Source organism: Gossypium arboreum, chromosome 3, assembly GCF_025698485.1.
Source record: "Gossypium arboreum isolate Shixiya-1 chromosome 3, ASM2569848v2, whole genome shotgun sequence".
NCBI classification, from domain to species: domain Eukaryota; kingdom Viridiplantae; phylum Streptophyta; class Magnoliopsida; order Malvales; family Malvaceae; genus Gossypium; species Gossypium arboreum.
Window position 1 is genome coordinate 138,644,950 of NC_069072.1, and position 25,954 is coordinate 138,670,903.

The following is a 25,954-nucleotide window of genomic DNA, read 5'->3' on the forward strand; positions in this document are numbered from 1 at the left end:
TACTAAATTCTAAAATTAATATGAAAATAAAGTTCAAAGACTAAAGTAAGAAAAGCAAAATAAGGATTAAACTGACCGAGTCTTCATTCAATTAGCATCTAATGGGAAGACGTGGATTCTAATATATATTAAACGTATTTATCCTCTTATTTAAAATTTAGAAAAAAGATATTCGCGTAACTGTAGACATGGTATTAAAAAAATTCTTTAAGGATAAGTAGAGGGATCAAACCCCATAATTTCCCCAAAATTTTCAATCTCCATTATCATCACACCTGGATGTAAACTTCACATATTAATGTTTACTGTGTCTGTTATTATGTTTATTTTTTTCTTCTTACAATTTTTGAAAGATTGGGTTTTTGGTTTAAAGTTCATCACTTTCAAAGTTTCATCTCTGTAAAAAAGTGGTGAAAAAGTCTGTCTGTTTATAGCTCTAAATCTCTTAAACTAAACTTAAACTACCATTCTTCTTGTTCTTCCCCTCTCTGACTTTGAGTTGGAACTTGAGACATACATGCCCATGTTGTCTGGTTTGGTCTTTTTGTAAACTCCCATTGTTGTTCTTCTCTGTAATAAACTGAAAACTCCATTGTTGCAGCTTTCAAGGTTGTTCAGAGGTGGGGGTTTTCTTTTTGAGAAATGATAATGCTGATAACTAAAGCGAGGGATTTTGTTGTTTTGTTTGTTCTCCTCTTTTTCTCCGCAGTGTTGACCGCCGAGTGTTTCGAGTATCACCGCCGTTTCCTCCACCAGCCTTTTTTCCCGGTTACTTCACAGCCGCCGGTTTATCCTCCTTCTTCATCTTCGCCGCTTACGTCGCCGGAGCCACAACCTCACTTGAAACAACAACCAAAATATCCTTTCTCCACCACTCCTCCTTCCACTCCTCATAGTCCTTTCTTCCTTTCTTTCCCTTCTCCGCCGCCTCCTCCGCCGCAACCTTCCACACTCCCTACTTTTCCCGCCAATATTTCGTCTTTGCTCATACCTCATTCCCCTTCCCCTTCTTCCCACCGCCGTCACCTCCTTCTTATTTCCCTCTCTTCCGCTCTCCTTGCCGCCGCCATAATCCTCTCTCTCGCCGTTTTAACACTCTTCCTCCGTCATCGTAGCCACCAAAACACTTCCTCCGACGACAAAGCTTCCCGTTCAGACTCTCTTCGTTTATTCCCTCCAAATATTCCACCTTCAGATGCTTCTCAAAAAACACCACCTACTCCACCACCGCCACCGCAGCAACAACCACAACAACCGCCGCGATATGTTTCAACGAATCGAAGCTCGGAGTTTCTTTACTTAGGCACATTAGTTAACACTAGAGTAGACGCAGCTAAAGCCACCATTTCAAGCAATGGCGGCATCAAGCTAGGTGTTTCATCGCCACCGTACCAAAAGCTTGGCTCACCGGAGCTAAACCCATTGCCGCCATTGCCAAAAGTTCAAACCTTTCAAAGTGGTGAACAGTTCCTTCAAAGTCCATCACTGGGTTGTTTTGAAAACACCATTGAAGTTGAAGAAGATGAGTTTTTTTCGCCAAGAGGGTCTTCACATGGCAAAGAAAGCCCACCGCCACCACCAAAACAACTGCCGCAACCAGCACCTCAAGAACCAGCAGTAAGAGTAGAGTCAAGCTCGAGAAGGGAATTTAATGGCGATAACTATGGTAGTCGAAGCTTCAATTCAAGAACAGCTTCATACCCATATTCCAACTCATGTTCACCTTCTAACTCGTTCTTGAACTCAAGTCCACCGAGTCAAAGATCCACTGTTGTCCCTATCTATACAGTGCAAATAAAAAACCCATCTTCAACCTCACCTTCATCTGCAAGATTATCTTCATCATCTTCAGAAAGGTATTCACCTGATAGAAGTTCAAGTTTTTCAGCTCAAAACAAAGAATCTCCATCAAGGGTTGTACATAAAAAGCTTCCACCACCACCTCCACCGCTTCCTCCACCACGTTTTTGGGAGGTTCCCGCCGCGAAAAACCCTGAACCTGGTGGTCCACCGGTTCTCGTTGCACCTTCCAGGCCAGTGGTGTTACAGAACAATGAATCCATAGAGAAGACTACAGCTGAGACCCCGAAACCGAAACTGAAACCTTTGCATTGGGATAAAGTTCGAGCGAGTTCGGATCGGGCTATGGTGTGGGATCAAATAAAAGCAAGCTCATTTCAGTAAGATTCATGGTCTTGAATTACATTTATGTATCTGTTTATAGTTTTGAATTACATTTATGTTGTAATGGTGCTTGCAGGTTGAATGAGGAAATGATCGAGACGTTGTTTACGGCGAATAATTTGAATTCGGCTACTAAAGAAAACGGTCGTAGGCAGAGTTTGCCGTCTGTTAATCAAGAAAATCGTGTTCTCGATCCGAAGAAGTCTCAAAACATTGCGATTCTATTGAGGGCATTGAATGTTACCATTGAAGAAGTCTGTGAAGCTCTCATGGAAGGTAAGCCCGAGCTTGATATGATTTACTTATGCCATTACCGGAATATGTTGAGTTTGATATTCAAACAAAACCGAACCCTTTTGTAGCTTTGGTATATGAACTAGTTCTGTGTCCTTTAGAGTTAAGACAGGTTACTAATTTGTCACGTATTTGCAGTCTGCTTTTGGTTTATCTCTAAATTGTTTAGACTTTTTTCACTGCTAACAGGTAATTCAGACACTCTTGGGACTGAGCTCCTAGAAAGCTTATTAAAGATGGCTCCAACGAACGAAGAAGAGCGTAAGCTGAAGGATTTCACTGATGAGTCCCTATTCAAGCTAGGTCCGGCTGAGAAATTCCTCAAGGCTGTGCTCGACATACCTTTTGCCTTCAAGAGGGTCGATGCGATGCTTTACATTGCTAATTTCGACTCTGAAATCGAGTACCTGAAAAGGTCTTTTGAAACTTTAGAGGTAAGTTTTGACTTCCCGTGTGTATGCCACTTGCATGAGCATGTTGTTCCCTTTTTTTAACTTTTATTCTTGATATTCTGATATTTTACCAATTCATAACGAAGGATTTTAATGTTTCGGTTTATCTGTTTTTTCTCATATTGGCAGGCCGCTTGTGGAGAGTTACGGAATAGCAAAATGTTTCTTAAGCTTTTGGAGGCAGTGCTTAAAACCGGGAACCGTATGAATGTTGGTACCAACCGAGGGGACGCCCATGCTTTCAAGCTCGACACACTCTTAAAGCTCGTTGATGTAAAGGGAACGGATGGAAAAACCACGCTTCTGCATTTTGTTGTGCAGGAAATCATCAGAGCCGAAGGTTCTCGTCTTTCCAATGCCAATCAGAACCCGAAAGCTGAGAAAATACTACAATCCGATCTTCAAGATGATGTTGAGTTTCGTAAACTTGGCCTGGAAGTTGTGTCCAGTTTAAGTGGGGAGCTAACCAACGTGAAGAAAGCTGCCGCTATGGACTCAGATGTTCTCAGCATTGATGTTGCAAAACTTGCAACTGGCATTTCTAAAATCCGAGAAGTCATAAAACTAAATGAAGAGGTTGCTTTGAAAGACAGCTGCCGGAAATTCTCGGAATCAATGAACGAGTTCCTAAAGAAGGCGGAAGAAGAGATCATACAGATCCAAGCACAAGACCGAGTTGCCCTCTCGATGGTAAAGGAGATAACCGAGTACTTCCACGGAAACTCAACCAAGGAAGAAGCTCATCCGTTCCGTATCTTCATGGTCGTAAGAGACTTCCTTTCGATCCTCGATCAAGTATGCAAGGAAGTCGCAAAGGTCAACGAGAGAACAATATACAGTTCGGCACGACCGTTACTGAATCCCATTCCGCCCCCGGTTTTCCCTGGACTCAACACGCAGCATTACAGTTCCTCAGATGACGAAACCTCATCATCCTCGTCATAGTTCCTCGGGTAAATCCCATCGTCATCATCGCGAAAAACCCAATATCTAACCGGGGCCTCATTTTCATAATCCGAATGTGCTTTTGCTAGTAAAAATGTCCTACATTATAATATATAATGTGTAATTTCTTTTTTTCTTTTTGTTGGTTAAATCTGTACTTAAAAATATGTTTTAGACTTTTAACAAGATTTTGGAACTTGTTTTGGTTATGTGTAATATATACAAGAGGAAATTATGTAAGTGATAAAAAACTAGAGGACCTATCCTGTAAATAATCCACTTTCAATCAATCTTATATGTAATGTTGATGCCATTATTGTAGCAGAATGAAGTGGACAATGATTTGCAGATTAGGGTTAGACAATGATGTTTTTCTTGGGTATTAAAGCCTATTTTGGGTATTAGTGGACTTCTGACAAAGATGACGTAATAAAAGGTGGGTTGCGTGAAAAATCTTGAAATAATTTTTGAACAAGGTGAAAATTCAGACATGTGTTGATGTGAATTATGAGTGGGGACACAGCACTTGAAGAGCATGTCCAATCAAATTAATGCTATGTATGATATGATTGGGAAATGCAATTTGTTTGTATCTAGTAAGGCATAGGGAGATTTGGGCATGGCATAAAGATAGTTGATCCATTGGGCTTTTCAATGGTTTAAGATGGTAAGGGTAAATTACACTATAGGTCATTCAGTTATGAACTTTTTAAAATTGATCATTTAATTAATCGAGATTTTTCTTTGTGTATTTTCATTAATTGCACTAACTGGAGGGCGATGTGGCAATTGAAAGATCAATTAATAAAAAATTTAGCCTTCAACTTTTACATATTGTATTTATTCATAAATTTAAAAATTAACCCTCAAAATTTCAAATGGTCTTAATTTAATCCTAATTCTTAAAAAATTAAAAATAAATAGATATACATAAATATTTTTTAAAAATATCATATTAAATTTATATTTTATATTAATATTAAATAAAAATTAAAACTCCTCTCCTCTCCCTTCCCCACGTCTTCCCCCTCTCTCCTCCCATCACCTTCATAAATTTTATCTTAATATAATTATTTTATTTAATATTAATATAAAATGTAAGTTTATTATTATATTTAAAAAAATATTTTTACACTTATATATTTCTTTAAATTTTTAAAATTAAGATAAAATTGAGATTATTTGTAAATTTTAAGGGTTAATTTTAAAATTATGTCTAAACTAATATAGTATGTAAAAGTTGAGATCTAAATTTATTATTATTCAACTTTTTCTACTGTCGCGTTACCTTCTCGTTAGTGAAATTAATAGAAATGGACAAAAAAAATCTTAATTACTAAGGCGGCCAATTTAAAAAAAAATTATGATTAACTGAAAAAAAAAACAAATCATGACAAAAAAAAAATCGGTGACCTATAGTTTAGTTTACGTCATGGTTTCATCTAAACAAATTGTTTAGGGACAGAGATAAATCCAATCAAGCTATGTATGGTGTTAATGTCATGCTAAGTGCTCTAAAAAGTAGGTAGGATCCCACATCAAAAAAGAAAGGAAAGATATTTGGACGTAAAATCGGGTTTATTGCAGATACTATCATACATGTGTTTTGGGAACAGGCTAATAATCTCGTGATAAATGGTATTAGAGTCATCCTTAATTGCTTGACTTCACATTGAGCACCGCAATGAGTGAAGCAGGGTGGGTCTATAGTGATGGAGCTTGTGACAATGGAGAAGACATTGAGGCAGGCAAGGTGGATCAATCATGATGGAGGAGCTCGTGACAAAGGTGTTTCGGTGCATGTATTTTATGGTTTGAGAATCCTCAATATCCAATAATCACTTTAAGCTTTGATTAAATTCCGAGTTAAGCCAAATTCAATGATAAGACTCAGTAGCGTTACTCAATTGGACTAAGTTTTGAGTTTTCGTAGAGCATGATGACCAAATCCCAACAAATTAAAGGACTAGCTTCTCAAATATTATAAACTAAAGGGATGAAATTCAGAAATAGATCATATATTTGAAAAGGTTATAATATGCCATCAATCCATGTACTTTTCTCAAATTTAAAATTTAGTCCCTGTACTTTTCCTTTCAGGAATTTAGTCTCTTTACTTTTTTAGATTTTAAAATTCATGTCGAACCGTTAACAATGTTAAATTTTTTCTTTAAATTTGTTGATGTGACATTTTGAAATAAAAAAATGCTCCCTTGATAGCCATGCAACTAAAAAATAATATTGAAATGAACTTGACTGTAACAAAATAATTTAACAGGGTTAAGAATTGGACTTAAATTTTGAAATCTGGGAAGTAGAGGGACTGAATTGCTAGAAATAAAAGTATAGGGACTAAATTCTGAATTTATGAAGAGTACAGGGACTAATATAGATTTTAAGCATCCGAAACATTGATAATATTTAAAGGGTAAAAACGTAATTTAGTGAACACGGACTAGGGTTCGTAATTTTAAACGACCCGCTAACATAGCCATTCTCAGATCCCAAAATATATAAGCAAATTACACAGTACCCATTCCCTTTGAGAACGAATTGTCGTCGAACTGTCAAGGTAAGCTCTATTTTGCTGCAGTTTTTTTTAAAAAAAAATTCAGATTCCATTGAGCTACTTGTGTCAGCTTGAAGACCCTATTTTGGCTTCACCTATGTATTTCCGCCTCTTGTTTATTTGAATTTGTTTTGAGTTTTTATAATCATGGGTACCCTTTTTATGGATTCTATTTTTTCTTTGAAGAGAATGGATTCTTAATTTTGATGTTTAGATTTTTAGGTTAACCTCTGACTGCATTTAAAAAGAAGAAGTTAAATTTAATTGTTTTATATGTTTGCAGTGTGTCATTGTTTGCTTATTTATGGGATTTTCTTATTGTAATTTCACAAAAAAAAAATATTTATAGAGTATTTGGAGTTCTATGCTTTGTAAAGGGAGGGAATTGGCTGCGTTTATATATATATATATATATATATATATATATGAGTTGCGAGATGTTGTTTTTAATTTATATAATATGAAAATCCAGTATCTAAAAGTACCATAGAGTACTTTTTCCCTGGAGTTAGATTGCATTTTGCCACTTCTACTTGAAAAATGGGCAAATTAATCCCTGTACATTAGAACAAATAGCAAATTGGTCTTTTTTGTTAAAAATTTCATTTATGCTGTCCTACAAGGACCAATTTTTAATAGCAGAAATGGATGGATTTTTAAACAGGACAAGTTTGCTCTTTGATTTAACATATAATGATTATTTTGCTCTTTTTTTGTGTAGTGGGGGCAAAATGCAATTTGGATGTTGCTAGGTTGAATTTGATATGATGTGTTTGAATCAGTTCGTGTGGACTCGTGATGTTCATTACTGGGGATTCGTAAGCATGTATGGTTAATATACGTATGTGTTTGTCTGTGTGTGTATGCACTATCCATTTATGCTAGCCTTAATAGCTTGGCTTCCTTGTTGTCTGCTCATTTGTTTGATTTTTGTATGCTTACTTCCATGGGATTATTCGCTTGACTGTAACTGTCATATGGTTTGTAGTTTTGTACGCTGGGAAAGCTTTTGGTATAATTACCGTAAGGAAGATGAGTACAACAGGAGAGAAAGGGTCGGCAACTACGAAAACACCTGCAGATTTCCTCAAATCGATTCGTGGTCGACCAGTTGTCGTGAAACTTAATTCCGGTGTTGATTATAGAGGTTGGTTACTCTTTGCTCTTTCTGGCTTTATGATTGTGTCGTCTATATATGTTTCTGTTACATTATCCTTTTAGATTTATTTATTCGTTTTCTTCTTCAATTTTTTAAGTTCAATTATGACTGTTTATGTCTTGAATTAAGTTAAAGACCAAACATCTTCATAGTGTCTGTTCTTGGAGATAGATTTGGATTGACAGCTTGTTTGAGTTTTGTTTGTCCCATGAAGTTTTTCTGTCTCTTTCATGCATGTGTAACGCTTAACTCAAATTCTCGAACAGGGAAATGATTACCACTTGCTTTCTTGTAAACATCACGGTTTTTCACTTTTTTTCTAATGCTTATAGTCTATGCTATTCGAACTCGAGTGTGTTGAATACAGATAATGTTTCCAAACACGGGTATGTTCATGACAGCTTGTTTGAGTTTTGTTTATTACACGAAGACTTTCTCTTTCATGCGTGTGTAGAGCTTAGCTCAAATTCTCAGAAAAGTAAACGAGTACTGGTTTACTTTCTTGAAAACATCAGGTTTTACACTCTTTCCCATGCCGAGGGTCTATATTACTCAGGCTCAAGTGTGTTTGATACGTGTCCAAACGTGGGGTTGTTCACTAATTTTTAGAAGTTTTTTTGTGGGTAAAGGTACCATGGAGGCTCTTGTACTATGGGTCAAAATGCATTTTGTCCGCTTTACTCAAAAAATGGGCAAATTAGTCCCTGTATATTACCCTTTTTCATGAATTTGAGAGATCATATATCCATTCCCAAGTCTAGATATGTGTCTAACAGAGTATTTCAAGAAAAATGAAAAGTAGGAGCAATATAACACGTCTTCTCCAGAGTTTTATGTCCTTAATATCCCGGCCTCTTTTACAGGTATCCTAGCTTGCCTAGATGGATATATGAACATAGCTATGGAACAAACAGAAGAATATGTCAATGGACAATTAAAAAACAAATATGGCGACGCATTTATTCGCGGGAATAACGGTAACGATTCTTATATAAACCTTAATAACACTTTTCATTCTATCAGTTGTGCATTTTCGTTGGCAATGATGGTGAATTTTCATTTTTACTTATGCAGTACTTTATATAAGCACATCAAAGAGGACATTAGCTGATGGTGCATAATGTGTTGAGAGTTTTAACTTAAATTTCAAGACCAATGTGCCCTTTTCCTATTCTAAGTTTGTATGTTGATTTTTATTACAAATTGAAGCGACTCTTCTTTTTGCCACAATGTTATTCTCTTCCAAATGCACGAGTCTTTTTATTTGTTAAATTCTACCATTAATCCTTGTATTATGTGTAAGTTGTGGCATTAGTTTATATATATTTTAATTTGGTCATTCTCGATTCTTATACTTTTAAAGTTTTGAAATTTTAGTCTAGATCAAATGGCACTATTAACTTCATTAAGTTTGTTATTTTTAAATTTTGATGTGGCAAATATATCATCGCATATGAAATATCATGGCGGCTTACTATTTTTATGTGTTACTGACAAAAAAATCAGTAAATATATTATGTACTGTACAATGAAATCAAATCTATTCTATGAGTAGGTTTTAAACCCTTGATTGAAAAGGTGTAATGAGTTAATTAGACATGGATTCAATTGAGAAATGATAAAAAATTTATTATTTTACAAAATATTAAATATTTTTATGAGTGTATTTTTATAATTTTATATAAAATCTAAAATACACATTTCAAAATTAACATAATTTCTAAAGCTTTGACTTTATAACTATTATTTAAACCAAATATTTGCCCATCCTAATTCCAACCCAATTGTACCCCCAACATCACCCGATACTTAACCAACCCCATATATCCCAGGGCTTGACTCGAAAAATAAAAGCTATACTGAACTCCGACTTGATCTGCTAACACCATAATTTTTATATTTTTTTATCAAAATAGAATAATAGTTTTTAATTATTATTATTTTTAATGATATTATTAAATATGTTAAAGTAAATATTAATATATATTTTATTATCATATTTTTTAAACTAATATTATATATAAAAATGGAGATTTGGTCATTACTCTGGGACAGGTGAGTTTTTCTAAACTCAACCCTATCAAATTAGAACCCACTGGGTTTGGATTTTTTTTTTGTCAACCTTAATTTTTATATAAAATTTTAAAAAAACTCACATGTGGACTTTGATTTTGAACATAAAGGTTCCGGATATTTAATTTTATCATTTTAACCAAAGTCTCATTGGTGTTTTGCATAAAACTTTTTCTATAAATATAGCTTTTACATACAAAACATCTCGAGCTTGCCAATGAAACGAGGGGCGATTGCTTTGAAACAAATCTTGTAGGAATATGAAAATTGTTCTGGTTAGCGCATCAATTATGATAAATCCTTCGTTTATTTCAGTCTGAGTACCTCTGAGGGGGATCGATTTGGGGTTTCAAGTGTGTTGGGGGTTCGCTCATCAAATGAAATAGAACGATATTTGGAACTTCCAAATATGGTGGGTTGGAGGAAGAAGATCGCTTTTCAATCATTTAAGGATCGGATCAAAAAACGAATTGATAGTTGGAGTACATGACTATTATCGCAAGGAGGTAAAGAGGTATTCATTAAGACTGTTTTGCAAGCTATTCCAACTTATTCAATGTCATGCTTTTTGTTACCTAAAACATTGTGTGGTGAGTTGGTGAGTATAATTGCTCGATTTTGGTGGCAGAAAAGTCATAATAAGAAAGGTATTCATTGGTGTCAGTGGGCTAGTTTGTGTGAGCTGAAAGAGAATGGAGCTGGGGGTTCTGTTGCTTAAATCAGTTTAATATCACATTGTTAGCTAAACAGATGTGGCAAAGTATTATCCGAATTGTGATTTTATGGAGGTGAGGTTAGGGAATCTACCTTCATATACCTTGTTTAGCATTTGGTCTTCGAACGGTTTGTTGAAAGATGGCCTTGGTTAGCGTGTTTGCAAAGGTGATCAAATTTCTATTCTTGATGATGTGTGGCTGATGGGGGTTGAAAATAAGGTATATGGTGAGATTAATGATAGTAGGATAACAAAAATCTCTGAGCTAATTAATCATTCGAGTAGGAGTTGGAATGAGATTTTAATAAGGAATACCTTTGTGGGTAGCGTTTCGGAAAAAATATTAAGAATTCCTCTAGCTGTTAAGGAGCATGAGGACTTGATTGGTGGAGAGGCGAGCCTACAGGAGTTTTCTCTGTGAGAAGTGCATACAAACTTTTTCTTGAAAATAATCAGGATTTACATATTACAAACCTCCAAAATGCCATAGAGGCTTTTTTACAAGAAATTGTGGAAACTAAATCTAACCACAAAACAAAAAATTACACTTTGGAGAATTTCCTGGAACTATTTGCCTACTTCAGTCAATTTGTACACTAGAAGAATAAGTATTAATATTGCTTGCCCTAGGTGTGGAAGGGGTCCAAAATCGACTGACTATGTGTTTCGGGACTGCCTTGTATCAGTAAAATTACGGAAAGCTTAATCTGTTGGAGTGGCTAGTCAATACATGAGCAATCCTAAGAAGCCTCATCTCGATGCAATACGACGCCTCTTGAGGTATGTTAAAGGCACCATTAATTTTGGTATTTTATATAAGAAAACAAAAGAATGTCTGGTGGCTGGATATTGTGATGCCCTATGTTGGTGACTATGATTCGCGACGATCAACAACTGGGTACATCTTCAGTCTTAGATTAGGAGCAATATCATGGCGCAGCAAGAGACAACCAACAATGTCATTATCAAGCACTGAAGCAGAATATCGATTGACAACATTAGCGGCACAAGAGAGTACACTTGGCTGAAACAACTGATGGAAGAACTTCATCAGCCAATAGTCTATCAAGTAAGGCTTCTTTGCAATAATTTATCAACCATACGTCTAGCAGAGAATCTGATATTTCATGCAAGAAAAAAACATATAGAAGTGCACTATCATTATATTCGTGAGAATGTCCTTGAAGGAGAGATCAAGATAGTGCGAACAAAGGCAGATGAGCAAGTTGCAGACATAAACACGAAGAGTCTAATTAACCAAAGTTTGAGAAGTTCAGATAAGATGAGCAAGTTGCAGACATAAACACGAAGAGTCTAATTAACCAAAGTTTGAGAAGTTCAGATAAGCACTCGGTATGATCTGCAAATCATCAGTAGAAAGAAGTTTGCATTGAGGGGGAGTTTTGAAAGTCAATGTAACTTCTACATAAAAGTCAAACTTAACTTTTAAGAGATAGTTTCTTTGGAATATTCTAGAATGTATATATATAATAAAGAAATAGCATATTTTCTAGAAAATTAGATATTATACATGAACATTTTAGTTAATAGACATTTTTGAAATTAATGGTAAGGATGTTGACATGTGTCGACAACTTAACTATCACTAAATTTTATAAATAGGGGTCAGAACTTTTATTCATGTGATAATAAAAAAGAGATAATTAAGCGTGTGCAGTAGAGAAGTATATGCCATATTATTATTGTATTATGCATTAATAAAAGTATTCTTTTCTCTTCTAATTATAAGTCTCGGTTAAGCCTTAGGTTTCTAAGCACTTAGTACACTTAGGTTAAACTATAGGAATTTTATCATAGTAGGTGTTATCATTCATACAAATAATTTTTAAAACCCCATATTTACTATCCAAAATACTACATTTCTAACCATTTTATTTGTTTATTTGATTTTTAATTTTAAAATATGAGATAATTTTTTATTCAAATTGTAATATAAATTTGATAAAAATTTAAAAATAGTTCTTGAATTCACGCGTTAAATGCTTAAAATAATAAGTAGTCAGTTTCTGGCTAATAATGTGTTACTAAAATAATCGCTTAATATAACATTTGGTATCTAATTAAACTTTACATTTTTTCTTAATTTGATATCTAAATATTTTTTTGTCAAATTTAGTATCCAAACTTGATACTTTTTTCTTAAATTGGTACTTAAATTTTTGGGATCCAATTTGGTACCCGAACTTGACTCTTTTTTTTTTTTAATTTGGCACCTAATCTTTTTTTATCATTTGAGGGGTTAAAGTATAATTTTACCATATACTAACTTAAAATCTTATCAATTCTAGAGGTCTAAAAGTGAAAATTTTCATTTTAGAGGATCAGGTGCGTGCCTTCCACCAACGTTGCCACTGAATTTACTTATTCGAGTTACTTTAAGTTCTAATTAATTCATTGAACCAGCTCAGTGAATTAGCGTTGGGACCAAAATTCACAAGTGATTTAATAATATTTGCAGAGCTTTCAAAAGCATTTCCCATGGAAGTAATAATTTGGTCATAGAGAGGAAGCTCATTAAAGAGATGGGTAGAAGCCAACGTAGACTCAATGGTCTTGATCTAAGCACTACATCATTACTACAAAATTTTGTAAGACAATTATAATTTATTAAAGTTTTAGTACTTGAATTTCATTTTTTCCTTATTTTCTTTTTAATGATGGCTTAAAATAGTCTCTTAAAATAATCTATTGCATAGACAATTTAAATGTGATGTGTTTTAAAAATAATTTTTCAAGACAACAAATTTTTAAACAATTTTTATAATTTTAAAGGATTAAATCAAAATTTTATCATTTTGGGGGCCCAAGTGTAATTTCACTATTACTAATTTAAAATTTTATACTTTATAAAGGGCCTATATAGAAAATTTTTCATTTTAAGGGACCCTACAAACCCCCTAGATCTGCCCGTCTTAGAGGTTTAATTGTGGTTTTAGTCCATTTTTCATGTTGAAATTTATGATTCGGCACCTATACTTTGATTCAGCGTAATTTGATTTATCTACTTTTACAATATTACTAGTAGGCCTAGATTGATAAAATCGTTGGTTTGCAATTGTTAAAGTGATTATATGAATTTTTATTATTGTTATTCGATCACTTGTGGCTGTTTGGAAATCTAATCTACCATGATTAATAAATTTACATGCTAGTCAATAATATTGTGGGTACGTAAACTACACCTAATGTCGCTAAACTATTCATAAGTTTATGTTTTGGTCATTCAACGTAAAAAAAATTACAAAATGATCACGAAATTATTTAAAAAAATTCATTCAAGTCATTGGTGTGACATAATCTAGTATATATTTAAACCGACTTAAAATTTGGATTTTCAGTGTGTATATATATATTTGTTCATAACATTTGATGTCCATGACTATCTATTTGATTCAGAATGGTATGTATGATGAATACGTTACACTGTTGAGCAATGCCAAAGAGCTTGTTAGGAACAAAGATGTTGCAGCATTAAGGAAACTCTTGCATCAACAGGTTTAATTTGTTAAACCCCCAAAACACATAATTTTAAAAAAAAAATTTAATTTTGTTGATTGAGTCTTAGCTTGATTGGCATGGGTATTGTTGTCAATGCAAGAGGATGTGGGTTCGAGTATGCTGAAGCACATTATCCTCCTATTTATTGATTAGGGATGGGTTATAGAGTCATCCGTATGGGAAATACTTTGATATATCGAAGACATATGTAACATAAATTAATTGGATTTCGAGTGAGTGTTAGATACGGATATCTATATCAAACATAGGTGACATGTACAAATTCTCGGATAAACACGGAGAAACGAAGACGTAAATGATGATTCTGATGATGATAAATTACGAAAGCTGAATTATATTCAGAAAAGAAGATTAAGTTTCGTTTGGCTTCTCAAAATATTTTTGTTTTTAAAAATAGAATATATAATTACATTAAAAGTATTTATTTGTTAAAAGATTTTAATTTTATGTGTATTCAATATACATAAAATTTAAATACTATTATATTAAATTTTGGTTAAAATATCTTTAAGTCTTGTATTCTTCGTATATTTATAATTTAATCCTCTTATTTTATTTTAGGAAATTAATCTAATTCATTTACTTTTCATATTTAAAATATAGGTCCAACTATGAACACGTTAAATATATTTTTTATGTTAAATTCAAGTTCATAACAATTTCGTTTTCTTGTTACTTATCAAGTGAGTATTCTTTCTATATCAAAATATCGCACCAGCAAATTTAATAAAAAAATTAACGGTATTAATAATTGGATTTACATTTTAAAATATGAAAATGAAAGGACTGTTCTTGAAATTAGTTCAATATGGAACATTTAAAGAAAATGGAAGAACAAAAAAAAAAAAAGAGTATTTATTTTGTAATTAACTCATATTAACATTCTATTATTATTTTCCCATTTTCAAACTTGTGTAATTTATATGAAGCATTAACCATTCCACTAAAAATACATGGTAATGCCATATATATATATATATATATATATATCACCTAGAGGAGAACAAATAGCTTCCATTTTTTGCTGCAATAACTTTGTTAACCAATAGCTTCCATTTAGTCTCATCTTTCTTGCATTGCTGCTGTATTTTCTCCTTAAAATGCCTACGAAACATTAAAAAGAACAACGATTTAGTCCCTCGAATCGGCTATCCGTCCGGTTTTGAAGCATTGTGTATGTCACTGATGTGTTCTAATGAAACCAACATTTCGATTGACATATGACACACAAATTTGAGTTTTGGTCGAAGGTTTGCTTACCTGCAAAGAGGAACCTTACAAGAATCGGGTTCGTTGCACATACGGGAATGAATTTCGAGAAGTTACCACATGCGTTTACAATGACCGCATCCTCCGGGAACTCGAGTCTTACAACCGGAGAAATGATGGACTAAAGCTTCGAGTCCTTTACAAGCTGGAAAATTGCAGGCAATCTGGTTTCCTTTCAGCATTTTGTCACGAGGACAAATAGTTCGACAACCATCTTTGCAAATGTGAAGAAGGGCCTCCATCGCTTCATATAATTGCGTATAGACCTTTTTCTCTTCGATTTTCCTTTTCCTCTCTTGCTTTTTCTAAGGGAAAAAGAAAGCAATTAAAAGAAGACAATCTCATAACAATATAACCATAAATCGAAAAACGATAAGGGCTCGAGTTCGACATACAGAATCCGCTTCAACAACGGACTCGACAAGTTCTTGCTCAATATATGGATAAATACGTTTCATCAATTTCCATCCTTCGGTTGAAGATACGGATTTTCTTTACGACCATACGAACACAAATGAGGACGAGCCTTGGTGCATCGCATTTCCGAGCCAACAAATTAAAAGGGTATCGATCACGTTTTCGGTGCTCACTCCATTTATTCCCCTCCACCTACACTTCACTCACACTCTTTAGATGAATACCACATATAAAGGCCAATACCAACAAGTAGTGGATGATAAAATTGGTGCATATCTTATTAGCAAGGTCATCTCTTTCTTAATAAGCTCTTTGAGCTCCTAGCCGTTTCTCCATGGACGGGCGTAACTTGCCTAGGTTGACCCCATCAGAGCGTATCTGGGGATTTCAACTCAGAACAGTAGAATCCTTCCTTGGGTACCCAGAAACTCCATTGATTCTTTTGCACTTCAACATCATGCTGTGGGATTGGAGGAAGAAGTTACCCTCATTAGATCAACAGTACGCCATGGTATTGGAGATATATGGAGATATGTTGTTGCATTCCACAGCATGAGGTTGAAGTGCAAATGGAGTTTTTGGCTACCTAAGAAAGATTCTACAGGTCTGAGTTGAAATCCCCTGATATGCTCCATGGGGTCATAGTAGGCAGGTTAGGCAGGTCCATGGAGAAACGGCTAGAGGGCTCTATGAGCTTATTAGGGAAGAGGTGCCGAGCTAAAAAGGTATTTACTGCTTGTTGTATTCGCATCATTCGAATTGCTTTCATTTATAAAAAAAATTAAATTTAATGATTTTAGATGTTTGCAGTTTCTTAGTTGAAACTTGCCTTTAGGGTAGTCATTGTTTGCTTATTTATGGGATTTCCTTATTGTAATTTCACAAAAAATAAAAAATAAAAAATTATAGAGTATTTGGAGTTCTTTGCTTTGTAAAGGGAGGGAATTGGCTGCATAGTGTGTTGAGAGTTTTAGACATTGAAAGTGTCTTTACACTTAAATTTCAATACCAATGTGCCCTTTTCCTATTCTAAGTTTGTATGTTGATTTTTATTACAAATTGAAGGACTCTCCTTTTTGCCATAATGTCAATTCTCTTTCAAATGCACAAGTCTTTTTATTGGTTAAATTCTACCATTAGTCCCTGTATTATGTGTAAGTTGTGACTTTAATTTATATATTTTAATTTGGTCATTTTCGGTCCTTGTACTTTTAAAGTTTCGAAATTTTAGTCTTGATCAAATGGCTGCTATTAACTTCATTAAGTTTACTATTTTCAAAATTTGATGTGCCAAATATATTATCGCATATGAAATGCCATGTCAGCTTATTATTTTCATATGTTACAAAAAAAATAAGTAAATAGATTTAACAATTGTTATTTTCATTAAGATCAATATTTTGAAATTTTAAAAAAAATATAACAACTAAGAAATGGTCCGGATGGGGAACGTGGACTTAATCAAGTAGAGTTAATTGTTATTGTAATGAATTTAGTTTGAATATGTAATGATTCATCATGTTGATTTTGATATATGTCGTTGATTGTGTCTTCTTCTACAATTTTAAAATATTATCTTTAATTTTTTATCATTTAGCCATTATACTTAAGTATCTCTCGCTTGACACCCAATCACTTTCATCCATGGAGGCTTGCCTATAAGTGTTCACCAAATTCTCATCTACTTTCCTAGTCAAATCTCGTAAGATTAAGATCAAGCCTCATCCAATCATATATTAGTACAATATTTTCAGTCTTTACTTCATGAACCAATGCAATACAAACACTTATCTTGGTACCTTATCAATATTTTTAGAATCGAATCAACAATCAAACAGATCAAGTTATCGATTTGTCAATTTAATTAGTTCAATTAAATAATTTATTAGGAAAACTCAATCAATAACAGTCCAATTCAATCCAAACATGATATTAAGGTATTTTTTTATATATATTAATATAGTGAGAAGGTGGTGGCAAAAGAGCTGACTCATGACTTGGAGTGGGGTGCAAGGCCTTTTAAAGTCTTAAGCTACATAGTTCACACCATTTCTTAATTTATCATATTTATTTGTGAATGATGTTCCACAATATTTGCAGTTAGCATCTGTTTTAGTTGCCTTTGAAAGGCCAAATCAAGGTAACCAACTATTTGTATTTTGTATGCTCTTATTCCTTTGTTCTTTCCTCATATCCAACATATATTCGTATCTAATTTTCATTCGATTTTTATGCCGATTCGTAGTCTCAATTTCATAGCTTCTTGTATCTCAACTTTGAAAGCAAATTTTATGTATGCAGAAAAATAAACATGGCAATGGCCAGTTCAGAAGCTAGTTCTACACAGCAAGTTCCAATTCTCGGAGGCAAAGAACATGAAAATTCGACCGTAATTGATCCAACTCTTAATTATGAAGCCACTAATAAGCCTCAAAAAAAGGTTCATCAATTCTATTTCGTCAAGTTTTGGCCATATAAAGACTTAGATGAAGAATCCAAAATTTCAAAATCTCAGCAACTGGTTGAAGAAGTGGATCAAAAGTTGAATCGAATGGGCCAAGACTACAAACATTTAAAGGTATGTTTTATGAAATACAGATTCGAAAGTATCATCTTTTTAACATATGAAAAATCTGTGAAAGGAACACGAAAGCCCTATATTCGGAGTTAGATTTTATTTTGTTTCCTTCACTCAAAAAATGAAAAAAGTAGTCATTGTATGTTAGATTAGAGAGAAAATTAATCTTTTTTGTTAAAAATTAGTGATGTTCACGTGTATCTCATATGAACGTAACAGGACCCATTTTTAATAATAAAAATTGATGAAATTTTTAATAGAAACTCTAACATATATGAACTAATTTATTTATTTATTAGCGAAGAGAGCAAAATACAATTTAACTCAATATATATTTATACGTTATATTTCTTTTTCGAAATTTGGATAAGCTATCATAAATTATTGTGGTGGGATTTTGTGGACAGTTGAAATGGAGAGACACACACTCGCAACTTTATCGTCTAAGCAATAGAAAATTAAGCATTTTTTATGGATTGAATTTGCAAAAAGACTTGCTGCATCATTTGCTACTTGTTTTGGATAAGCTTAATTTAGCTTGCAAGATTCCTCTTAAGCACAAAGGAGGACCAAATCATACTCAAGTAAGTTGCTCTTTACAATACACTTTAGCCTTTTTTGTGTGTATTTTTTTTTGTTAAGTTATTCAGATTCAAGTTAGAGTATCAAATAATAATTAGTGTTCGATAAGAAAATATTAAATTTTTTAGTATATTTTTCATGTGGTTGAATGGTTGTTGAGTGTTTATATTTCTATATATCATTTCGGATTTAGGATTATAGGTTTGGGTTTTTTAAGTTGGGTCACTATATATTCTTATCGTTTCGAGTTTGTGAGTTATTTTGTGTTTAATTAAGGGTGAAGTTAGAAATTTTTTTTATCATTTGAATGATCAAAGAGTAATTTTACCATATACTAACTTAAAATTTTATCAATTCTAAAGGGCCAAAAGTGAAATTTTTTATTTTAGGGGATCAGGCCCCTATCTCCCAGCAGCGTTGCCCATGAGTGTACTTATTCGAGTTATTTTAAATTCGAATTATTTCAAGTTCTAATTAATTCATGTTTGGATTCAACCAGCTTGAATTGTTAATTCGGTATCAAAATTCACAAATAATTTAATAATATTTGTAGGGCTTTCAAAGGTGGATTTCCCATGGAAGTAATAATTTGGTCATAGAAAGGAAGCTCATTAAAAAGATGGGTAGAAGGCAACCTAGACTCAATGATCTTGATCTAAGCAGTACATCATTACTACAAAACTTTGTAAGATAATTATAATTTATTAAAGTTTTAGTGCATGAATTTCATTTTTTCCCTTATTTTCCTTGTTAATGATGGCATTGGCAGATTGGTTGTTTTAATTGCGGAAATATAGATAAATCCAGGTATACCCATATGCTTGAAGAGCTTAAACAAATTGAAGAGAAAAAAGAGAAAGCTTTGACTGATTTGGCCCAAAATCCCAACATTTTCAATTCCTTAACTCTGAGAAATGCGATAGAGGAGCAAATCAAAGTAAATTCCCTATACTTAATCCTATGTTTTCATTTTATCTACATGTCTCTCAATTATCTGTGATAAAGATTTTAATCGAGTAATCAAAGTATTGTTATATCAATAAGGTTCTTTTGTAAGTTTTCAAAGTGTTCATCCGTTGAGAGTTGACAAACCTTTCAATGAGTTGTATTGTCCTTGATAGGAGTTTTGCCTCTTAACTTTGTGGAGAGCTTGAGTGAAGCTGCCTAAAGAGGCGATAGGTTCAATAAAATGGGAGCACCTGGTCGGACACGATCACCTACCAAGTAAATATAAGTATTTATGCTTGGTAGGTTTAAGAGATACTCCTTTTCTGTTGAACCTCCTCTGGCTCTTTGCAAAGTTGTGAGACAAAACCCTGATAAGGGACAATAATAACCCGTTGAGGGGTCCAACATCTCTTAACAAACAACACTTCAAAGACTTCTCTAGAAAGAGTCGGCCTCCCCTCAACAATTAGTAGATTTAGACATTAAATATCAATTCAAATATGATGTGTGTATCTATTGTATAGACAACTTGAATATGATGTGTTATAGAAAATAATTTTTTAAGACAATAATTTTTGTTAACAATCAAATTCAAATTGTCTACTCAATAGGCACATAGGTGTTGACAATTTCATCAAAGTGTTTCAAAGTTCAAACATGCTCTATGTCATATTTAAGCTAGAGGCAAAGCTAGAATATTACTTAGGGGACAAAATTGAATGATAACTTTTTAGGGGTTAAGATGTAATTTTATCATCAATTTGTAATTTCATAAATTCTAAAGGAGCTAAAGGAGAAATTTGACCATGTTGAGGGGCAAGGTCACTACCTATCCCCTTACCTTCGCCCTTGCATTTAACACTCAAGGTAATGGTTAAGCTTTAGAGAAGAACACAATTGAAACAATAATGATACTTTGAAAACTCGTTTAAAATATTTTAAAATTTGAAACCATTTCAAAATTTGAGTAATAGGTTGAAGATGTCCAATAAAATTAACTGTATATATATATATTCACATGTGTAGATAGTTAAGAAAATATCACTAGAACTAAGAATCGAGCAACGTGAAGTGAAATCAACCATTGAAGGTTTAGAGAAAGAACTTATTCCTATGAAAGAAGAGGTGTCTGGTTACTATGATCAACGACGAGAGATGTTGAAGCAAAAAGAAGCAGCCCAATATTGCATTTTGAAACTGAGGCAAACCTTTGTTGAGATGGTAAACACAAATTTTAACTTTTATTTAATTATGGTTTTAGTCCTTTTTTTATGTTGAAATTTATGATTCGATACCTACACTTTGATTCAGCGTGTTTTATAATATTATTAGTAGGCTTAGATTGATAATATTGTTGGTTTGTTGTTGTTAAAGTGATGATATGAATTATTATTATTGTTATTCGGATCACTTAGGGCCATGGAAATCTAATCTGCCATGATTGACAAATTTACAAGGAGTCAAGAATATTATGGGTAAATTATATCAAAAGTCACTAAACTATTAATAAGTTTACATTTTGGTCATTCAACTTTAAAAAAGTGCAAAATGGTCACGAAATTATTCAAAATTTTTTATTTAAGTCATTGAGTGTGACATAATCTAATATAAATCTAAACCGACTTAAAATTTGGATTTTCAGTGTGTATATAATTATATATATTTGGTCAAAATATTTGATTTTCATGATTATCTATTGATTCAGAATAGCATGTATGATGAATACTGTTGAACAATGCCAAAGAGCTTGCTAGGAATAAAGATGTCACAGCATTAAGAAAACTCTCGCATCAACAGGTTTAATTTGTTAAACCCCAAAAACATATAATTTTTAATTAATTTGGTTCGATTATTAATTTAAAGCTAAATCTATAATTGTTTTTGGTTTCTGGTTGTTTAGGTTGAAGAATTCATGTCGGAATGGAATCATCCATATGTTAAAACTTTCAGAATCAATTACGACTTTAGCATTTTGCCTTCGTTGAGTGATCGTTGGTTGAGTAATGATAGACGGATCGGATTTGGAGATGACGATCGAGAAACACTTCGGTATATAGAAGACATATGTAACATAAATTAGTTGGACTTCGGGTGGATATCTATATCAAACATAGGTGACAAGTAGACATTTAAAAATATAGGTGCAACTATGAACATAGTTAAATATTTTTTATGTTAAATTCAAGTTCATAACAATTTTGTTTTCTTGTTACTTATCAAGGTAGTATTCTTTCTATGTCTGAATATCACACCAGCAAATTTAATAAAAAAATTTAACGGCATTAATAACTGGATTTACATTTTAAAATATGAAAAATAAAAGGACTGTTCTTGCAATTAGTTCAATATGGAACATTTAAAGAAAATGGAAGAACAACAAAATAAGAGTATTTATTTTGTAATTAACTCATATTAACATTTCTCTTATTATTTTCCCATTTTCAAACTTCTGTAATTCATATGAAGCATTAACCATTCCACTAAAAATACATGGTAATGCCATATATATATATATATATATCACCTAGAGGAGAACAAATAGCTTCCATTTTTTGCTGCAATAACTTTGTTAACCAATAGCTTCCATTTAGTCTCATCTTTCTTGCATTGCTGCTGTATTTTCTCCTTAAAATGCCTACGAAATATTAAAAAGAACAACGATTTAGTCCCTCGAATCGGCTGTCGGTCCGGTTTATGGCACTGATGTGTTCTAAAGAAACCAACATTTCGATTGACATATGACACAAATTTGAGTTCTGATCGAAGGTTTGCTTACCTGCAAAGAGGAACCTTACAAGAATCGGGTTCATTGCACATACGGGAATGAAGTTCAAGAAGTTGCCACATGCGTTTACAATGACTGCATCCTCCGGGAACACGAGTCTTACAACCGGAGAAATGACGGACTAAAGCTTCGAGTCCTTTACAAGCTGGAAAATTGCAGGCAATCTGGTTTCCTTTTAGCATTTTGTCACGAGGACCAATTGTTCGACAACCATCTTTGCAAATGTGAAGAAGGGCCTCCATCGCTTCATATAATTGCGTATAGACCTTTTTCTCTTCGATTTTCCTTTGCCTCTCTTGCTTTTTCTAAGGGAAAAAGAAAGCAATTAAAACAAGTCAATCTTATAACAATATAACCATAAATCGAAAACGATAAGGGCTTGAATTCGACATACAGAATCCGCTTCAACAACAGACTCGACAAGTTCTTGCTCAATATCAGGATAAATACGTTTCATTAATTTCCATCCTTCGGTTGAAGATACGGATTTGAAATTCTTTACGACCATACGAACACAAATGAGGACGAGCCTTGGTGCATCACATTTCCGAGCTAACAAAAGGGTATCAATCACGTTTTCAGTGGTAAGAAAGTCTTGCTCGAGATAACAAATGCAAACTCGTTTCAATTGCGGAACTGAGCAACAATGCGACAACAACAATAGATGCAATGCATACTTTTTCAGCTCTTCCCCTTCATAGCTGCGATTTCCATATCGAAAAAAACATTGAGTATACCGGATTACAACTTGCATAACCCGAGAAAATTGGAAAAGGACATTAACAAGTTTAAAACAGCTAGAAAACTATCTTCCTATAATGATTTTGGACTCAGTTTGCATACTATTTGAAACTTCTGGTAACTAGTATGCAAAAAAGAGTCTCGAAACGTACCATGAAGAATATAAAAAACGAATGAATACTCGAACAGCATCGTGTGGTAATCCCGGGATTTGGATGTATTTCATGCCATGCTTGATTTTTGATTGCCCGATACGATAACCGAGCACAGGCGATGCAATACTCTGCAAACAAGAATTATATATATAGCTTCAACTTCACCACACATGCTCGGATTCCCGATTCCGAGTCCGGTCAATAAACATTAAAAACAAACATGATCAACTCACCAGAACACTAGAATGAGCAAAAATACACGATTTATCCTCAGTGAAAATGCAAAGATCCGCACCATTACCGTCCTTGAAAAGCTTGTCCCACATATCTTTCGTTTCCTTTGGGGCAAAGCTACTCTCGGGAGGCCATTTGGGATGCTTGTTTCTCGTTACAATCTTACTCGGAAGAGGCGGCGGTTTCGGTATGTTACAGTTGTTCAACACCGAAGAAGACATCGGAGCTTCCGCTTCCGGCATAGGCAAAGTACCGACCATATCTGCATTCCATGACACAGTTTCGATACAGGGTGATAAACCGGCTGAATCAGTAACCGGTGAAGCCATCAAAGAGAACAACCTGCACTAAAAAATCAAACAGATAAGCTTAAAAAGTAGATTTAAACAAAGGAATCAACCAAAATTACGAACAAAACTCGAATTATAATAAACTAATGAACATGAACTTGCAAGATGATTATATGTATAAAAATTCATCAATATATATATATATATAATTTTTCTTGAATGGAATCTTAAGGTTGCACCATTTTAATGTAAAAATATCATCCTACAAGGAAAGTTAACATTAAGAAAAATCAATAAGAAAAAAGCAGAAAACTTAATAGAACCAAAGAGGAAAAGTATCAAATTAGGGCTAAGACTTGAAAATTCGTGTATTCGAATCGTATTACACGAATTAAGATATTCTTTAAAACAATCAACATACAAGAACAAAAATCAAATAATATAAAAAATGGAAGAAATTAGTAAAATGAATCTTAGTATTACTATCTTATGATTTACATAATATAATAAGTTGATTAAAAAGATTAAAATAATCAGAGCTAAAATAAGAAAATCTCAACCGCCCAATTCTAATTTGAATAAAATAAGAGTTTCACGAAAAAATTAATTAAATAAATAACTTCAGTTTTAAGCCTTTATATGAGTTTTTTTTTCTTACTGATATTTTATTTTCCGGGAAAATAACGTACCTTTATAAATAAAGCGGGAAAATCTTCTGTGTAAAAGAAAAAAAAACCAATCGAAATTTGCTCGATCTTCTTCTAAGCTGAAGAACCTGAAAGAAAATTATTATATTACAAAAATAAATTATAAAATTATATATTCACTAAAATATATAGAAAAATTAATTGAAACCCCAAAAAATAGAGAAAAACGATGATGATCGATAATAAATATATCTTTAAAAGAAATGAAATGAATTTTTTTAAAAGAAAATTGGAATTAAAAAGAAGAGCAAAGCAAAGCTTAAAACTTCGTTTACCTTTTGGATGATGAACTGCTAGAAGAGCATTGGTGTATGGAGCTTCGAAAAACGACGCAGTTTCAGTGCAAAGAGAAGGAGAGAAAGAGAGTTTGGTTTATGAGACTTCAAAGCGGAGAAGACGAGAGAATTGTAATAAAATAAATAAATAAATAAATAATTTTGTTATTAATAAAGTACACAATTTATATCTCGTGATAAATTTCATATTTCAATATATCGTTTTATGATAGTCAATTATGCCAGTAGATTTACGTTTTAGTCATTCAACTTTAAAAAATTATAAAATAATCTTTGAATTATTAAAAAATTTTCTTTTAAGTTATCATGTTATTAAAATCGTTATTGTACAACCCTTTTTACTCATACCGATTGTACCAATCGAAAGCTTTTATTTTCCTTCTCTTTTACAGTTTAATTTTTTTTATAAAACAACTTTGAAAGTCTCAATCTGCGAACCAAAACTCAAAAAGCTTTCTTAACCAATTTTCAATATTGACCGTTTGGTTGACTTGGATCGAAAGTATGTTCTTCTATTTACTGATAAGTATTGATCCACCGTACTCATCATCAAATTATTGCTTCAAGCTTACTAGTAAGAATTTTGTATATAAAAAAAAAAAATTAACAGCCCAGTGACTTAAATGAAAGCTTTCAAATAGTTCATTGAACATTTTGTAACTTTTTGAAGTTGAATGATCAAAATATAAACTTAATAATAATTTAGTGACCTTGGTTGTAATTTACAAATTTAACAGTTAGATCGTTAAAATATTAATCTTTTACAAATTTATGAAATGGTATAAAGCTACTTTAATTTTATACCAGCATAAGTGGATCCCTCCTCGTGAATCTTTATTACTAATTAGCCACTTAAAGAGTAATTATCTTTAACACTTTATCATTAGATTAATTCTAAAAATTTACATGTTTACAATTTGATCCACTTGTTTCAAACATGCTTCAAATCGAATTTGTGCTACCATTTAGCACTCAAACTAAGGTTAAATTATGCTATTAATCCTTATGCTCTGTGAAAGTT

The 25,954-nt window shown here is 33.0% G+C and overlaps 4 protein-coding genes and 1 pseudogene across 8 annotated transcripts; 3 read left to right on the top strand and 2 right to left on the bottom strand.

Moving 5' to 3' along the window:
• The first annotated feature begins 271 nt into the window (after nt 1–271).
• On the top strand, nt 272–4,188 carry LOC108476066 (formin-like protein 2). The gene is made up of 4 exons (XM_017778133.2): nt 272–2,180; nt 2,261–2,460; nt 2,668–2,912; nt 3,060–4,188. Exons 1-4 carry the CDS (start codon nt 643–645, stop codon nt 3,873–3,875), a joined length of 2,799 nt encoding a protein of 932 aa, XP_017633622.1. The 5' UTR covers nt 272–642; the 3' UTR covers nt 3,876–4,188.
• A 2,124-nt stretch (nt 4,189–6,312) lies between these two features.
• Nucleotides 6,313–8,942, top strand: LOC108474816 (sm-like protein LSM36B). Of its 2 annotated transcripts, XM_017776841.2 has the most exons (5): nt 6,317–6,447; nt 7,166–7,270; nt 7,433–7,591; nt 8,467–8,580; nt 8,678–8,942. In XM_017776841.2, exons 3-5 carry the CDS (start codon nt 7,477–7,479, stop codon nt 8,722–8,724), a joined length of 276 nt encoding a protein of 91 aa, XP_017632330.1. In that variant the 5' UTR covers nt 6,317–6,447; nt 7,166–7,270; nt 7,433–7,476; the 3' UTR covers nt 8,725–8,942. The 2 variants fall into 2 exon arrangements, with proteins under 2 accessions (XP_017632329.1, XP_017632330.1); XM_017776840.2 differs by lacking the exon at nt 7,166–7,270 and having other exon boundaries at nt 6,313–6,447.
• A 5,840-nt stretch (nt 8,943–14,782) lies between these two features.
• LOC108475121 (BTB/POZ and TAZ domain-containing protein 3-like) lies at nt 14,783–16,368 on the bottom strand (annotated as a pseudogene).
• A 1,209-nt stretch (nt 16,369–17,577) lies between these two features.
• LOC128290472 (uncharacterized) lies at nt 17,578–21,941 on the top strand. Its single transcript, XM_053026104.1, has 8 exons — nt 17,578–17,757; nt 17,919–18,195; nt 18,603–18,779; nt 19,331–19,462; nt 19,547–19,714; nt 20,752–20,946; nt 21,431–21,522; nt 21,626–21,941. Exons 2-7 carry the CDS (start codon nt 17,929–17,931, stop codon nt 21,455–21,457), a joined length of 966 nt encoding a protein of 321 aa, XP_052882064.1. The 5' UTR covers nt 17,578–17,757; nt 17,919–17,928; the 3' UTR covers nt 21,458–21,522; nt 21,626–21,941.
• A 174-nt stretch (nt 21,942–22,115) lies between these two features.
• LOC108474719 (BTB/POZ and TAZ domain-containing protein 3-like) lies at nt 22,116–25,065 on the bottom strand. 4 transcript variants are annotated; one of them, XM_017776721.2, is made up of 7 exons: nt 24,913–25,065; nt 24,620–24,705; nt 23,640–23,982; nt 23,404–23,534; nt 22,905–23,211; nt 22,502–22,815; nt 22,116–22,360 (listed from the first exon to the last, which is right to left on the bottom strand). In XM_017776721.2, exons 3-7 carry the CDS (start codon nt 23,967–23,969, stop codon nt 22,246–22,248), a joined length of 1,197 nt encoding a protein of 398 aa, XP_017632210.1. In that variant the 5' UTR covers nt 23,970–23,982; nt 24,620–24,705; nt 24,913–25,065; the 3' UTR covers nt 22,116–22,245. The 4 variants fall into 4 exon arrangements, with proteins under 4 accessions (XP_017632210.1, XP_017632212.1, XP_017632213.1 ...); XM_017776723.2 differs by having other exon boundaries at nt 23,640–23,987; XM_017776724.2 differs by lacking the exon at nt 24,620–24,705 and having other exon boundaries at nt 24,913–25,058.
• Nucleotides 25,066–25,954: the final 889 nt, after the last annotated feature.